Source organism: Stigmatopora argus, chromosome 1, assembly GCF_051989625.1.
Source record: "Stigmatopora argus isolate UIUO_Sarg chromosome 1, RoL_Sarg_1.0, whole genome shotgun sequence".
NCBI classification, from domain to species: domain Eukaryota; kingdom Metazoa; phylum Chordata; class Actinopteri; order Syngnathiformes; family Syngnathidae; genus Stigmatopora; species Stigmatopora argus.
Window position 1 is genome coordinate 17,129,203 of NC_135387.1, and position 17,013 is coordinate 17,146,215.

A 17,013-nucleotide genomic window follows, 5' to 3' on the forward strand; every position below is an offset into this window, starting at 1 on the left:
CTCACTCCCGCCTGGTGTGAAAGCAATTGGCGCGGATATGGCGAGATACATAAACACACATTGATGCATACCGCTAATGAGCGGAATGGTTGTGCAGGTGGCTGCACTTTCATCAAGCCATAACTGGATTTGTTTTTGGTTGAGGTCATGTGGGCTGGAGCGAGAGTTACACACATACACGCACTTTCTAATTACCCTCGTTGCAATGTTTTCTCTTCTCCGTGAGACATATTGACATGTCAGCGCTCAGCAGGCTAGATACAGAACAAATGGACATTTTAGTTCTGTCTATGTAGTGGAAAATCTATCCTTCTCAACATAAGCTAGACTCTATTTGGACTTGTCTCACTGAGCCAGAGCAAAAGTCACTTTGAAATGACATGTGCAATAAATCAAAGCAGCACTCGTCAGCGGCCAATCACATTTTCCCTCTTTAATTAATATGTATTTATTTTGAATGGTGAGGTTCTGTTGCTGTTCCTGTCCGTCTGTATGTTTGCATTTTATATACCTATTACGTGCCAGCTTTTATGTGTATGTATTAAACATGGAATTTGAAAGGAAATTGCAATGTGATTAAAATTTTATGGTAAAGGCAAAATTTTGTAGAAAGGTCTTGTTAATCCTATTTATTCCCACTGGGCATTGTCTTGTTAGTATTTTTTTCTAAGACATAAATCTAGCTAAATTGAATCACTTTGGGGCAATAACTTTTCTACTTCAAGAGTATACTGTACTCCAAAACTTGATCAACAGCTATTAAGCAAGCATTTGAACAAATTGTGTTTATTTTATAGGGGCACAAGCAATGCTTTTAGCTCAAAGCTTTCTTCTTAGAGCACCTATATGAGCAACTTGCGTGATTTACTACATCAAAGTGTGCCATCATGCATCATTTGCTGTGAAATTTGGGACAATGTTGCATGAAAGAAGCAGCTTGTAGAGCAAGAGTTTCGTCACAGGGTGCACAGCAGATTCTGTAACAGATAGAGTAAATGAAAAGCCCCTTGCTACTTCCAAGTGCACTACTAACTTTTCCCATTTACTCGACTCTAAGTAGCCAAACAACAGAACAACTGTCAAAAGGGCAAGGAGAAGCAGGAAAAGGGAGGTGACCTTGCCTTGTGTCTGTACTTCAGCATCTTATACTCCCAAATTCCCCCGAAAAGTCACGCCATCTAAAAGTACTCAGGAAACAGTCGGGGCCTCCTCTAAGATCATCACATGCTATTATTGGGTGTCAAAAGGAAGAGGACACCAAAGGAGATGCTGGTTTAGTATTTAATGGGAAGTACCTTATCATTGCAGCAAAGAAGCAAAATCAATTCATCATGCTCTCATTTCCTGTGGCTGACACTGGGGGCATTCTACTACCTATCTGCCCCCAGTAAATATTGCTTGAAGGCTTAATTATACGCACACACAAACACACAGTCTTAGCTAAATTTCCTGCAACGCTGAAGCGTAGAATTAACGTCAAATCTGTGGGGTATTCATTCATCAAGAAGGGTGTGTGCGGCGTAACACTTGCTTCTGTGTGTGTGTGTGTGTGTGTGTGTTTTGGTGACCTCTCAGTCCATTATTATATCCCTGTGGTCACATTTGTTGCCCAAAGCGTATGAACCATGTACTATACACCCTGTGCTCCTGTCGCTCTGACCAATGCCTGCACAACACAGCTCTTTTATCTACTTAAATCATTTCAGTTTTGTCTTCACAATCGTTTTTTTTTTCCAGATGATGAATGACCACGAAGAGTCCTTGCCTGACAGCTGTGTCAAAAAGGTAGGACCTGTTCTTATTTACTAGTCCAGCAGCTTTCTGTTGTTTTTCTGTCACAAAAGGTAGCTGCACAATGCACATTGTGTGTGCTGTTGAGAAAATTGTCAGTGCAACACCGTGTGATAATCTATGTGAAAGGCAAAAACATACGGATCTATACTATACAATACAAACAGTATATATTCAGTACTGTTTGGATAAATGGTGTCATTCCATGGGAAGAATCTGAATGGCATTGTACATTTTACATTCTGTCGGAACAATTTAGGTATATTACAACATTCTCTACTGGGATTTGTCTTTTATTTCCTACCAATCATTTATGTACATTTCATATTTGAAATATATCATCTTCCTGATCAATGAAGGGTCACTTCAGACTTGAACACAATCCCTCCAAGAAATAAAACCTGCCAATTGTGAAACCTTGATACAAAAAAACCCCAACAACACTAGCACATGAGAACAATACCATCCTATTATCCGGTCACTGACTATTTTATGAGGTGATAAATTTAGAGAGATGGAGAGACATGGTTGCTTGCCTTAACATACAGTGTCAAAGGTCACAACAGGCCAGCGCTGGGATTGGTGTCCATCTAATAGTCCATGAAAGAACAATGGCCCTAACGAAGTGGACACTGTGACTTGGTGAAACCATGGAGGCATGGTGGCAGCGTAAGTCACCAGCAAGGAGTCATTAAGAGTCAAATGAGCGAGGAGCAATACATTTGATGTAAACATTTTAGCTTATGATTTTCGTGATATATGGTGCTGCTGTTAGTTTTATTTTTTGGGAAGGTTTAAAATTAAGTAGCATTTATTGTAATCATTAAATTCAACACAGGAAGGCTGGAACCCAGCAGGGATTCAACCCTTGATCTAAGAACTGAGAGGTGGATGTGCTAACCACTCTCCACTATGCCACCTTCATGTAAACAAAGCAACAAAAATGTCCGTTTTTTCCCTTTAAATCAAGGATGTTCGATCCATTCTGTCCCGAGTATGAGTGCAGCCAATGAGGTGTCATCTTTGCCAGTCCTTGAGATGACAGTGGAAGGAACTGATATGCTTAAACCCTGAAGACCCGAGCATACAAAATAAATAGAAAAATTTACATGAAGATGATGTGAATTTGGCTAGAGAGACCATAGCTCTCTGCTCCATCCCAACCATTATTGTCCTATTGTGACCCCACCAAATTCCCAAATGGATACAACGGGGCTGGCAAGTAAGAACTACTTTATCCCGCTTGGATTTAGATTGTATCGCAGAAAATAAAATACAGTAAATTACATTTGTACAACTTTTCAGTCTTCCGACTTTTATAAAATCCACTAGTCTCTTGTGAAACCTTACCAAATTAAGTCAATCTTTACTTGAAACTTGTATTTATATATCAATTGACCAATTTTCAACAATGCTTATCCTTGTCAGGGTTTCAGGGTGCTGGAGCCCATCCATCTGACCTCAGCCAAAAGGTGGACAACACTATAATGTGGTTGTTGGTTAGTTGTAGGGCGCAAACAGAGGGGTGGGGAGTGATCCTATGCCCCCTGCCCCATAGTCAGGCAAATGTATTTAAATTTTATTTTTTTGTCCCAAGCAGTAAGGTATGCAAATCACTGACAGAATTATGTATTGTAATCTTGTTGTTTTCCCAGAACTTGTTTTAAGACCACACGATAAGCTGCTTAAGATCCTTCTTTTTCCTACTTTAGTGCAAGTGGGAGAAACTATGTTCCCTAGAGGTGGCCCGGTGGGAGAGTGGTTAGCGTGTCAGCCTTATAGTTCTGAAGTCGAGGGTTCAATCCCAGGTCGGTCATTACTGTGTAGCATGTTCTCCCCGTGCTTGCGTGGGATTTCTCTGGGTACCCTTCTCACATTCCAAAAACTTGCATGGTAGACTGGTTGGACATTCTAAATTGCCCCAAGGTGAGTGTGAACGTGTATAGTTGTCCATCTCCTTGTGCCCTGTGATAGGATGTCCACTGATTCAGGGTGTCCCCCACCTGGTGCCTGTAGTTTTCTGGGACAGGCTCCAGCACCCCCGTGACTATTGTGAGGATAAGGGGTTCAGAAAATGAATGAATAATGAATGTTACCTTGAATGCCAACACACAACACACTGGTTATTTTAAATACAGCAAAAATATACAATTACTGGTAAAATGTAAAATACTAAACACGCTCTCTCTCTCAAGAGCTCATTATTCAGAGTGTCAATTGCGGCGGACACTCTCCGGGTGGCAGCAGGCCACATGCCTGTTATGAATATGAAGGAAATTGTGCATGAGCCATTTCTCATGACATGACTCATTCATCCGCAAGTCACACACACACAAACACAAACACACGCACTCCCCCACACACGCATACGCTCGTAAACACCGACTGCTCCTTCCACAGCGCTATGCTTGATTAAACCAAAAATGTGGATTAAGTTCTAGGGCTGGAATAAATAATTTTTTGCATGGCTCCTAGCTTTTACAAAAAGGTATGCAATTGCGCATTTTAATTAATGAAAACAAAACAAAACAAACTTTTGAAGTCTTGTTTCCTCGCGTTCTGTCAATATGTAACGAGCTGTGCTACGAACACACGTGAGAAAACATGCATCTTCCCATCTGCTCGCAGACGGAAAATAAATAGATCTACTATCTGAATCCCCTCTCCACTTATCTTAATCATCCCTTGCTCATTCCTTGACACTCTGCCTCATTCTGTATACAGAACGATGTTGTTTAAGCTATAGATGGCTATCAGAGGGCATTTGGGAAAGTATCAGAGATTGTTTGATTTGGTCTGGCCCTTCAACAAAAAACCTGACTATCCATCTGTTTAGCTTTCAAGGCCCAGCTTACATGTATTCTCCCTTGCACACACAGCCAAGTGTGTGGAAGTTAATAGGGTGTCAGAGAAAGGCTGTTTCTTTTTTAAAGTCCCTGGATTTAAAGGTGATATAAAGATGGGGGCGGGTGATGAAGACAGTCTATGCTTTGTGTGTGTCTCTGTGCTAATCCTCATCTTCAGAAGAGCACCGCTGTCCACCCTGATGTGTGTAAACACTTGCACAGATCAGATGGCAGATAATGACTTCCAGATAGACACCCTCCTTTCAGGCAGCAGAGAAAATCAATGAGCACTGATTGCTTTTTTCCCAAGACGATCATCTCCCCCCGAAGGCTACTATCTTTCTCTCAACTCTTTTCTTGATTTCTCTTACTAAGTTCTGCTCATTCCGCTCTTAGATTGATTCACTTCATAATGCTTTTCACGGGAGGTTAACCGCTAAAATGAAATATGTCATTATGATATTCAGGAACTCTGTCATACTTGGCCAATTATTTGTAAGCATGCTTGTCTTCACAAGCCCCTGATGGTCTCCTCCAGACAGTAATTAATAGATTGTCTGATGGGCAGTAAATTATTACTCAACGTTATTGGCCCTTTCTAGATCGGAATCGGGTATCAAATTTATTTTAATGTGTTGTGGGTGCTGAATAGGATCATGACAGGGTTTGGAAAGAACACTGAGGTTAGAGAAGATTTTCCTCACTCTTTGTTGGAAGACTATCACATTGGGGTCAGCTGCAGCTGGAGGTCCACATGCGCGTACACTTGCATTTTAAACAGTTTTTTTTCTTTGTTCTTCACAAAAAGCTGGAGAAGGGACATTATAGACAGGGTTGCTAATTGACCCGAAATTCATGAGGGCCAATATTTGGACACAAGGAGGCTCATGGGTCACAAAAATGATCTATGGCTTCAGGCCATAGTTTACCTCCCGCCAGCACCACCTCAATCTCCCTTTCGTCGTGACAAAATAGGCTCATGATTGATTGATAATTATAATTTCTTTCTTTCTTTCTTTCTTCCAATGATTATCTGGATATTATAATCACTGCCACCCCAGTGTGCCACGGGAGCAAATCATTTTTCATAATGCTGAGTGTCAAATGCCCTGTGGTTAGAAGAGTATATGTTTCTCTGTGTGCATGTGTGTTCCTGTGTTTGTGTTTGGTGAAAATGCTCAGGGTTTGCCGCTTGGATGCCTTGGACCCCAAAAACCTGCAAAAAAAAAAACAAAAGCCAAATTAAAGATGTCTTTTGAACTTTCAACTTATTTGCATTAACTAATCGTGTTCTCAATTTGATAGCTAGATAGTGAGTAGGAGAAAACAAGCCACGTAACGTTTTTACCTGTAAAAGAAAAAGAAAAGAAAAAGAAAATCCATCTTTCAATGTGAAGATGCTTACAATTTTGGTCAATATGTAGTTTAACTTGTAGGCAAGCGTATGTGGTGGGTATGTATGGATTGTAACTAGGTGGGTGTTCATAAAGCAGTGTTATGGGGTGTTGGGTAGAGATGGATCATTATAGTAACCGTTTTTAGTTATTATTCAGAGTGTCAATTGCGTCCGATTTTAGTAATCAAACCAATGAAAAGAACGTATTTTATGGGTGAGGGGGTAGAAATAATATTTGTGGTTTTTCACTTTACCCGAAGATGACTTAATGATGATATGTCTCTCTTTCTTCCGCTGGGCAGGGTTACTTTTTAATGGGGTCTGAGTGACATGTTTTTATATGGCTGCATAAGCTGCAACCCCCAAAACACACACACATACCTACACACACACACACACACACAGGCGGACAGCTATTCTGAGATTGTGCTCACATGTTTAAAATCCTGGATGTTGAGGAATGCTTGATTCATGGGACAGGATAATCTTTCAAAGCATAGTCTTGCCTCCTAACACTGTCTTGATCATACACAAATGAGGTTGAGCCCATCTTAACTTGAGGAATGCTCACTTGTATATGTGAGTGTCATTTTCTGTGTGTATGAGTGTAGTAAAAAATAATATACATTAATTAAAATGGTTTTGATAGTAGTGGGCAGGGAAAAATGTGTTGCGCATATGCCCCAACTTTGTACCCCTTGTTTATCCCACTGTGGAAAGGCAAAATATACGGCCTTCGTGTTTCATCACTTTCTCGTCAGAAGTGTCTCTCCAGTTTGCAATACTCATGTCGGAGTATTGTTTTAATGAGTCTGTGGGCAACCTCGAGTACTGTTGGCCAATATTCTGGATTTTTGGAAGGTCTAGTCAAAGTCTTGATTTATTTGAAAGGTGGTATAGAAATGAAAGAGGAGTAAAATTGGAATGGCAGTTTAAATGGTCATAAATTCTGCCTCGTTTGAAACTTTTATTGTTACACTTTTATTTTATTTACACTCTCATTAACCCTGAAAGGGCAGTGTGTGTGTATGAGGGTGCATATAATAGCAATCAATGGAGAGATGTTGAGATTTCATTTTCAATTTTAAAAGGTTAATTTATTGGGCACAAACTTATCAGTAAAGATAAAATTGCTACTTACTTCTTCCAAAACTTCTACTTATAAGATATGAAACAAAGCAAAATGAAAGAAAGACAACAAAACAAGGGCTTCATATATTACAAAACAATGTAATCATGATAGCATCATTTCCTAGCAAAACAAGAGGGAGAATAGAAACCTCTTAATCAATTATTTGATTTTCAACATTTCATGTAGGACGCACACACCCTTTTTGTAGAATTATCAGACTTATGATTTTTGCTATTATTACTAATAATGTGTTTAGCATTATTATATATATATATATATATATATATATATATATATATATATATATATATATATATATATATATATATATATATATATATATATATATATATATATATATATATATATATAATAATAATGCTAAACATGCATTTTGCTGGTGATCACTACAGGCCCTACCCCACTTTTTTCTCTAGGCCATCTGGAATTGACACCAGATTGCCCACCACTCTAATGGGCACAAACAGGACAGACAAGGGAATGATTGATGGACGTTTTACATTTTGTAGGGAATATCAAAAACATTGTATTTATTAGAAAATGTGCCATTTACCCAAAAATATGCCTTCACGAGCATAGTACATGTTTGCACCTGTTGCTGGAAACAACTTCAGATTAAACATTATAAAGTACTTCATTACTTACTTTGAAATTCCCACAAGAACAAACTTTACTGTAGACTTTTGTCTAGTTTTTATAATCATTTATCAGTGTATTGAGAGTGTATGCGCACAAGTACCAGTGCACAATCTGCTCTGTCTGTCAAGGCAGCGGTGAGTCCATTAATGCAGACAAAGTGAATACAGAAGGCAGGCCTCGGTCAAGCCTTGGTGGTATAACTTGATGACCCACGAGGCGTTGCCGTGGAGACCAGGAGGCCGCGTGAAGGCGGAGAACACAGAGTTGTGTGGCCTTGCTTGTCAAAAATATTTCCACGTCACACAAGGGAGATAAAAGGTTCATCAGAGTGTGAGAACGTCTGGGTGTGTTTAAAAGACCACCTCTACAAGGGGGGTATTTATTTTGAAGTTACTTCCCTATAGGCCAGTATCACTGACACTAGATTCTCCCCATTTGTTTCTTTGTTAGTTGTCATTTTTTTCACATTAGGACAGCTCCCTTAGAGTCATATGATGGCAGTGGATGGTTAAGTAAAATGGCCGTAGTCATACATATCTTATATTTGATAGACAAACACTTGTAGATAGACAACGAAAGTGAGTAAGGGATGAAATCCTACAGAGGACAAGAGACAGCCATAGACAGGAGAGTGGAAGTGAGGGGAATTTAATGGGGAGAAATGCCAGAATGCCCAAGAGAGGCAAGAACTGGCAGCTCAGTTACAGACACGCTCTGTCTGGGGTGAGAGACAGCCAGGGTGGCCCCGTCAACACAAGGTCATGTGAAAAAAAGTCACCCTTTCTCCTCCCGCCCACCTACCCATCCATCAGAATCCATCCAAACTGATGCTTCCATGTTTTAACTGCCAGAAGTATGTAACATTTGCACTGACAAAAAAAAACATTTAAAAGTAAAGCAGAGGGATGCAAGTGAAGGATGAGACACAGCGGGTCTGACCCTAACAGCTCTTTTGGGAGCTTTTAGCCACAGAGTGCTAAGTGAACCATGGCATGTGTGTTGAGACTGCCCTGTTCTGAACACACAAGCAAGAGTGTCACATAAAATAAAAATGTGTGGACACTGGAAATTACATGTGATTGCTGAAAGATGTCACGTAAAAAAGCCCCCACACACATAATGCCGTATCATAACAAGCTCCACGCCATCAAAACGATCTAATTACAACTATAAAAGATTAATGGATCTATCTTTGTAATAACTGCATGCATTTAAAGACGTTCTTGTATTTAAAAAAAAAGTGTCCCTATCTCTTCCTTTTACTTTCTCCTCACTTCCCTCTCCCTGCTTCAGCTTCGACCCCCTCCCATCCATCCCTCCAATCGCCACTGAACACTACACTCTTTGACTAAGTCTTAATCTTCATTACAGCGCATTAGTCCACTAGGGAGGCCCTGTCTCGTCTCCCCGCAGCGCAGCCTGGCACTATCCTGCAAAGGGACGTCCCACCATGCCATAGCACAGACGCCCTGCCAACCACCCCCGCCGCCAACTCCCGCCCCCCCACCATCATATTCACCTTGCTCGGCTCTTTGCTCAAATGAACTGTTAAATAAACGGCTGGCCCTAATCCACATGAAGGAGGTGCATGTGTGTGCGTATGTTGTGGGGTGGACAATAGCGGCTGCCCTGGACGCCTCTATTTTAAAGCAACCATCAATCTTGCTCACCATGAGATGTCACTTTCTTTCTTTTTATGGCATAGATGTGATCATTAATGACTACATCTGCGGGAAATGAGACCAACAGTAATCTGAAGCATGTGGTCCCGCACCTAATACTCACAGAAGAGAATGTTGGCATGTTTGTCAGCATGCTCCTGCCTTAACACACCCCAAAAAGTGCTTTATAGATTAACTTTATAGATCCCACACAATGTTTTTTGTACTTTCAGGGCAATACTAATAAAAAATCTGACCTAAGACAAAAGCTTGGGTCCAATGTATCACATTCATTTGTAGTTATTCACCTTTTTAGAGTGGAATAAATAGTTTTTTCCCCTCCTAGTGACCCCATTTGGTTTCCTTCCTAATAGTGCCACAAGACTTGTCATCTACTTCGCACAAACACGTCACACACAGGGAAACATCTTTCCCTGAGCTAAGGAGGACAATTGACTGGCTTCCAATTTGGTGATTAAAATGGACGGCTAATTGAGTAAACAAGCATCGAGGCCGTCACCCGTAATTAAGTGATTAGAGGAAGAGCACCCACAGCCCGCTTGTTGCTAATTAACACATACATGACAGCACTTCCTAGAGACAACGGAGAGGACACGGGGAATTATCTGTAGAGAAACAATGATTAGGCCAAGTAGGGGATCCCAGGAGAGGTGGGAGAATGACAGCGACACACACGCGCTCTCACCGAGTGTGTGTCCTAGCTCTAATTCATGGTGGATAATCCTTTTATTCACTTAGTTACATTCAAAGTGATGGTAACAGTTCACTGCAGTTCCTGGAGAGAAAGTCGTTTTGTGTTCATTCAAGCCCTCATAGACACAACCTGACATTGCCCAGATCGCCTTGCAATGCCACTCTGCCTTTGTTCCTCCATACAGACTATTGACTCAGGTAATAGACACAAAAGGAAAATTCACTAGGCAAATGTAATGAGCCAGTCAAATCTTGGTATATATTTACATATTTTGTTTGTGCTGGTTTACTCCGCTACATTAACGCCAAAAGCCATTTGGCTTTCCATATGCCATAGGGATAGACTTTACTCTAATCTCGGCTGTGACATTTCAGATGGAGAAGCTCATATTTTCACAAAGGCTTCTTCCCCAGGGAGAATTTTTCACAACATTAACCAGGAACTCTAAGTGATTATCAGCCCAGTTCTCTTCTGGGAATAGTATATCCATGTGTATATAATGTGATTTATTCTAATACAAACCTTTATCTAGTCAAATATTTAGTTGGATAATAATAGTGTTGCTAAATGAAAAGAGATTCTGTCATTAAAAAGATGAAACAAAAATTCACACTCCCAAACCAAATTGAATGACACTCGGTAGTCAATTTTATCATATGCATTATTTGTGGGGAAATTATTTTTGAATGATGCAGTCTTTTGATGAATAAGTTAAAATTTAAATATTAATTCCACCAGGCCGCAACAATTAAATACTGTAAGGAAAAATATATGAACATTTATCTGGATCCACACAAAAATATATCCATCCCTATAAAAACTGTCCCCATACATTTAAAAACAGTGATTACAAATAGGATTGTATACATTATTTGAAAAGGTATAGTTTTTAAATTTCAATATTTAAAAAAAGGATTGTAATAAATGTTGTTTCTCCACTTAAATAAAACGGTTTAACTTTCAGATTCACAAAGAAACTACATTTTAAAAGCTGAGCACAAATGCAGATTATCCAGTTTTAACAAACAAACAAAAAAAAAGCATTTGTTTAAGTACTGTCCAAGAGGATTAAAACCTAATTATTTTCAGGGGTAAACTAAAATGTTTTTCCAGTTGGGTCAGGGTGGTTGCATGGTGTTATTTGCTTCCACCAATGCTGCCCTGGCTTGCCCCCCTCCTTGTGCACCATTGTGTGGCTGATTTTAGATCCCCAGCTAATGGGCATACCTACCTGACAAACCTGACTTCTTGGCAGGCGACTGCTGTCAATATGTCTAAAATAACAGGTAAATTAATTAGCAATAACATGGACTTAGTGGTAACAAGTTAATCACGAAAGAGATGCCATTCAGTTTTTGTATGAAGGCAGCATTTTTCACCACTTGCTGGCCACCTCAGCACCTAAGAACACTTTTAATGGAAGTCTCATTGCTTGGATTTCATGCCTTTCTTTCGCCCACCACCCCCTCCCTCCCCCTTTCTCTCCCGTAAGATTAGCAGTTTTGATTACCGCCGGCAACAGACTCTTAGAAGCAGTCGGAAGCGGCGTCTCGCAGACCTGAAAGGCGCTCAGCAGGTCGCAAGAAGCTTTTGAAATTATGGGGCTTGACTCAGAGGGAAAGTGCTCGGCGCGCCGCTCAGGGTCCATTTAATCAACTGCTGACTTTGGATAGTCAAATAATGGCTAATTACAGTAGCACCTGCCTACAGGGCCAAAGGGTGGAACTGACTTAATGGGAACTATCATAGAGGGAGAGACAAGAAAATGATAGATCCCTATATGAATGGGTTTGATCTTTATGTCTTTTGGATTGAATGGAGTAATGCGTGGCTGCTCTCCAGTGCCCCAACGACTGAGTATAATCAACTGTTTTCACATCCAGAGTATGACTGACAAGGACAGTTGGGTGCATGTCTTGAAACTGACTATGATTCTTGCTTTTGTAGTTTGAAAGCAAACCTGTGCACATTTGTTGTTTTTCATCTTTTAATTATAACGTGCGCGCTTGGCTGGCACCCAATTCTGAGTTTACCCTGTATACTGCCCATAGTTAGCTGGGATAGGCTCCAACACCTCCGTGAACATTGTGATGATAAGATAAAGTAAAGTGTTAATAACTATAGCGTGGTCATCAAACTTAAAAAAAATGTGACTTTGCTATTTTCTCTAAACCAATTAAGCCATGTTTTGTGTAAAAGTCTGACTATTCATGACAGTAAAAAGTGTTTTCTAAAATAACTATTAGTCTTTGCATTTGGTTGTATTTCTTGAAAATGTCTTGATCAACTTTTTGAATTCCATGGCATTTGGTAATTGGGTTTGGTTAATTGGGGAAAATTGTCACCAGTAAGTGGCGCTAACATAACAAAATAACATACCCCCCTCAAAAAAACGAAATAAATTAGCACAACAATACTATGTGTACCCCCAGAATTTGTGTATGTGTGCATTATATAATAACTTTACTTTAAATAACTGCTGGCTCCAAAACTGAGTTGAATGAACACATACATAAAAAGTACTTGCATGCACTTTAACTCCACTGTCATATTGTCAGTTAACCAATTGGGAAGGGGAATAAAAAGTGACTCAAGTTTAATTTCAATTGCACGCGAGGGTACCACTTAAGTAACGGATCAAAGTTTATTTTAAAATATGGTCTAAACATGTCAGTTAATCTCAGACCAGGTGGCTCTTGTTCTATTACAAGCCAACCTACAACCTCCCCAGAAGCGACACCATAGTGGCCACACTCCTTTGTTCCGGGACAAAAGCTATGTAAAGATTTGTCAGCGATTACAAAGCTTCAATGGCGCGACTCAATTACTAATACATTGTGTACCACTTTAAGATAGATGTATTTGTTCCCGTGTCCGTATTTCTGGATGTGCACGTGTGTGTGTGTGTGTGCGTGTGTGTAACCCCTGTGAGATATTAACAGGTTGGTGGCTGTGTCAGCACCGCCGCACAACGCTTTTGGTCTTTCATGGTCCATTTATTTGACCCCTGCACCTCAAATACGCAGCAGCTTCATTTTATACACAACTCACCACCTTCACACATGAGCCTGTGCGCGCAGAGCACTCAAAACACACCCACACACCTCTTGGCATGCAACAGAGCAATCAATTCCTTTCTGTGACCCTCTCCCTCTTTGTGCTATCACAAACCATATTTGCCCCATCCAATCAGTTTGATTAATCATGCACCAGACTGCAGCTTTGCAATCAGATGACCAGAGCATCTTACACCCTACCCCCAGCTCTACACACACACCTAAACACACACACACACACACATACTAGTGATTGTGGCTGACTATTTCCCCATAGACATCCTCTGTGTGACAGCACCATAAACTGCCCATTTATCAAAGTGTCCTCCATTTACACAAACACACGTACGTACACGCAAGCACATGAACACACGTATACACAGATGGATATTACAAAATAATTGTCTGATGGAAAAGAAAACCATACTACTATCGGTCTGTATACACGCCCTCTGAATCACTACCAAAGTTCATAGATAATTATTACTAAAGTTATTTCATCAGTTTTGTTGTACATATTTGAATACATAAGTTCATTGAATCAAAAATTCATTTCATTTCAAATTCTCAGTGACTGGATGAACAAAGGTTAATACAATCTAATATAATAATAATATAGGTACAACTGGAGTTCAGATTTAGGATTCCATTCAAAACAACATTTGAATATCCTTTGTGATAATTGAGAATAGATGACAAATGTGAAAGTTGATTTCAATGCGTTACCTTGCTAAACCTAAGATAGTTGTTCTCCTCACTTAAACCTACTTGTTCAAGTATACATATAAGAAATTTGATATTTACTTATAATTCTTTAGACCATTTCATTTTTTTTCAGACAAACTGCTGCTTTGCAGATATTGAATGTGTGTGCCTCCTAATTTGCTTCAAAAGCTTTGTTTGTTTGTGAGTTCACGAGGTTGTTGCCCTTCAGCATTTGCTGCATAATTTGGGTGGGCTCCATGCAGAGGCCCTGCCATTCTTTATGGCGCAGCAGTCAATAGTAATAATGGAAGACATATTCATAGACGTGTGAAGGCGGGGGTGGCTGGGGCTTGTGCTCACCCTGCTGTATCAGTTGAAGATTTAAAAGCAGTGTTTTTTCTTTTTTCTTTTTAGCCTTTCCCATGATTAAGTTGTTTTGTTTTGTTTGCGTGGTCTCGCTCACACTTTCTTTTGTGCTTCTTACCTCCCCTTTCTCACCATCAATCTTTCAGACTGGAGCTTACAAACACATCTCTGTTTTCCTGGCTGTGAAACAATTCTGACTACTTATTTTCTTGAGAATGATTTAGTGCCACACATGGATATTTCGGCAAGGGCTTCTAAAGTGAAAAATTGAATATGTATGAAGTATCGTACACAGATTATGGAAACACAGCAAAATGTGACAATTGCCTGCTCCCAGCTAAAGTTTGTACTTTTTTAATGGAGTGCCAGTCTTTCTGAGGCAGCCAAGCAGCTCATTGAAGCCTCTTTTATTGCTGGCCTATGTTCCAGAGGGCATCCAGTGTCAGTAATCAGGATATGGGGGTTATCCTGCCTGACCCAGGTATTGAGCCTGCTCGCGAGGCTCTTTTTTCAGGTTAAAAGCATTGACATGCTGGGAAGGCAAGCTGCTTTTACATGACATTTATCATAACCAATCAAAGCCAGTATTGAATACAGGCAATGTTTTATGGCTCTTAAATCATGAAAGTAATTTTTTATGCCATCAAAGAGGTGGTGTAACTTCCAGTGCTTTGTAGGCCACTGCAAGCCTGCAATTGATTATCATCTTTATTGCATTGTTATTATTGTCCCACTGACTGGAGCAGAGGGGCTTACACATGGACAGGATATTTTTTGTTGATTTTATACCAGAGAGCTCCCATACCCAACTTCAAATAATCTGACTATAAGGTCCGTTTATACTTCCTCAAACCAAGCATAAACAACTCTAATCATATGTGTAAAAGTGTTTGGCAGTATTCATGTCTCCAGCAGCGCAAAGCACCCTCTTCAAACCTTCTCGCGTGGACAAATCCACGAAATTGTCAAGCCTGGTCTTACTTGCCTATTCATCAAGCGCAACAAGGCTGCACATGAAAACGAGGAAAAATCAGTTTCATGTCAGCAGCCCGTCTAGATGAAAAGTTCAATAGTGATGAAAACGTCAATTGTTACGTGGTGGAATCTACTATGCTTCTATTATGAATAGCAAAACCCCAACCAACCTCTTCCTTCTTATCACATTCAACAAGAACCTCACTAATACCTGAAAACGGTCTAGTGGTGTACAAATTAAAACACACTTAAGTCATATTTTAGTATGGTCACACTTAAGTCATATTTTAGTATGGTCACACTTAAGTCATATTTTAGTATGGTCACACTTTAGTGCATGATTTGAATTTAACAGTTTTCGTAAATGTCCCTCAAGCAAAAAAAAAGTCTTAACAGCTGCCAAGGAAGACGGCTGGTTGTTTTTCCAAAGGCATTAGGTTGACCTGACCCTCTTGAGTTGAGTCATCTTTTGAATGGCCTATACTTTATTTGTTTTGTCCCTACAACAACAGAGCTTTCAGGAGCGCAGTAAGCGCCACTCACCCCGACATTGTCACAAACAACTAGACTCACTTTTCCTCTCGTTGTCTTACTGGCATGGAAAAAAATGAGCTCCACGGTTTTAACACAATCACAGGAGGCAACGGCGAGGTATGTGCGAGGCTGTGATAACACAGCGATGGGAGCAGATATGGGAAGGGCAGTGGTGGTCTCACACACACACACACACACACACACACAAACACAGATCTCGGCACTTTGGCACTTTAAGGGCACAAAGCAGAGACAGGAAACTGGCTAAGGTTATTAGTGCTGCAATAGATTACTCAACTGTGATATTTTGGCATCATTGTTTAAGTATGAGCAATGGTAACCAACACATTGCTTGATAGACACTGCCCTCCTATGAAAGTTTATCTTATTTCTACGGAGTTATGTGTGATTGTGTGTTGATTGAGGGCATTACTTGAAAGTTTGGCAGTCAGCAGGCGCCCCCTATCGCTGTCACGTTTGACTTTGCCCTTACATGGCAAGCATGAAGAACATGAACATGAAGAACATTTGAAAGGATAGGTGAATTCAGGCTATTCTTTATACTTATAGAGAACAAACTATTTCGGTATCATTACAGCTCCCATTGTTGATCTACATTATACACTGACACGTGCACACACAGACTTCTCTTTTCACCCGTCAATTGCGCAGTGACCATGTTTCAAATTCATTAACGAGACTGCAAAACTTGCAGACACAGCAATCACCTCAAGCAAAATAAATCCCAGCGCCGGAGGAAAGATCAAGCATCTGTGAACCTAGTTTCAAATACATGTGTGCGTGCCTGTGTGCATGCACACATTTAAATTATAGCAGTTTCATGTCATCAACTGCAGCGCTGTGAGAAGAGTCTGTTTGGACAACTGCTGAATGTTTTGGTTCTCCCACAGCGCCTTGGAAAGCTACGCAGCCACTTTATCTTTTACAAATTAGCCTGTGTCGTCTACCTACCACTCTGTTTTATCCCTTTCCCTAAAACCTGTCTGCCCAATGGAATACAAGCCTGGATGGATGCAATTAGGGAGGGTGGTTGGATGTTTAAAACAGAAAAGAGGCATAATAGATGGTCTTTTTCTATGGATTCTTGTTCTGAATTCAAAATACACATGCACTTGAAGTAGCTCATTCCACAAACTTAATTCACTTCATTTCTGT

The 17,013-nt window shown here is 40.2% G+C and overlaps 1 protein-coding gene across 10 annotated transcripts in view; it reads left to right on the forward strand.

The window, feature by feature from the left end:
- The window catches only part of prdm16 (PR domain containing 16), a 140,877-nt gene that overhangs the window by 75,726 nt on the left and 48,138 nt on the right, over window positions 1-17,013 (forward strand). For all 10 annotated transcript variants that reach the window (XM_077604168.1, XM_077604175.1, XM_077604172.1 and 7 more), the window contains exon 3: window positions 1,738-1,785. In XM_077604168.1, the coding sequence (XP_077460294.1) occupies window positions 1,738-1,785 (48 nt within the window). The remainder of the gene's footprint in view (window positions 1-1,737; window positions 1,786-17,013) is intronic.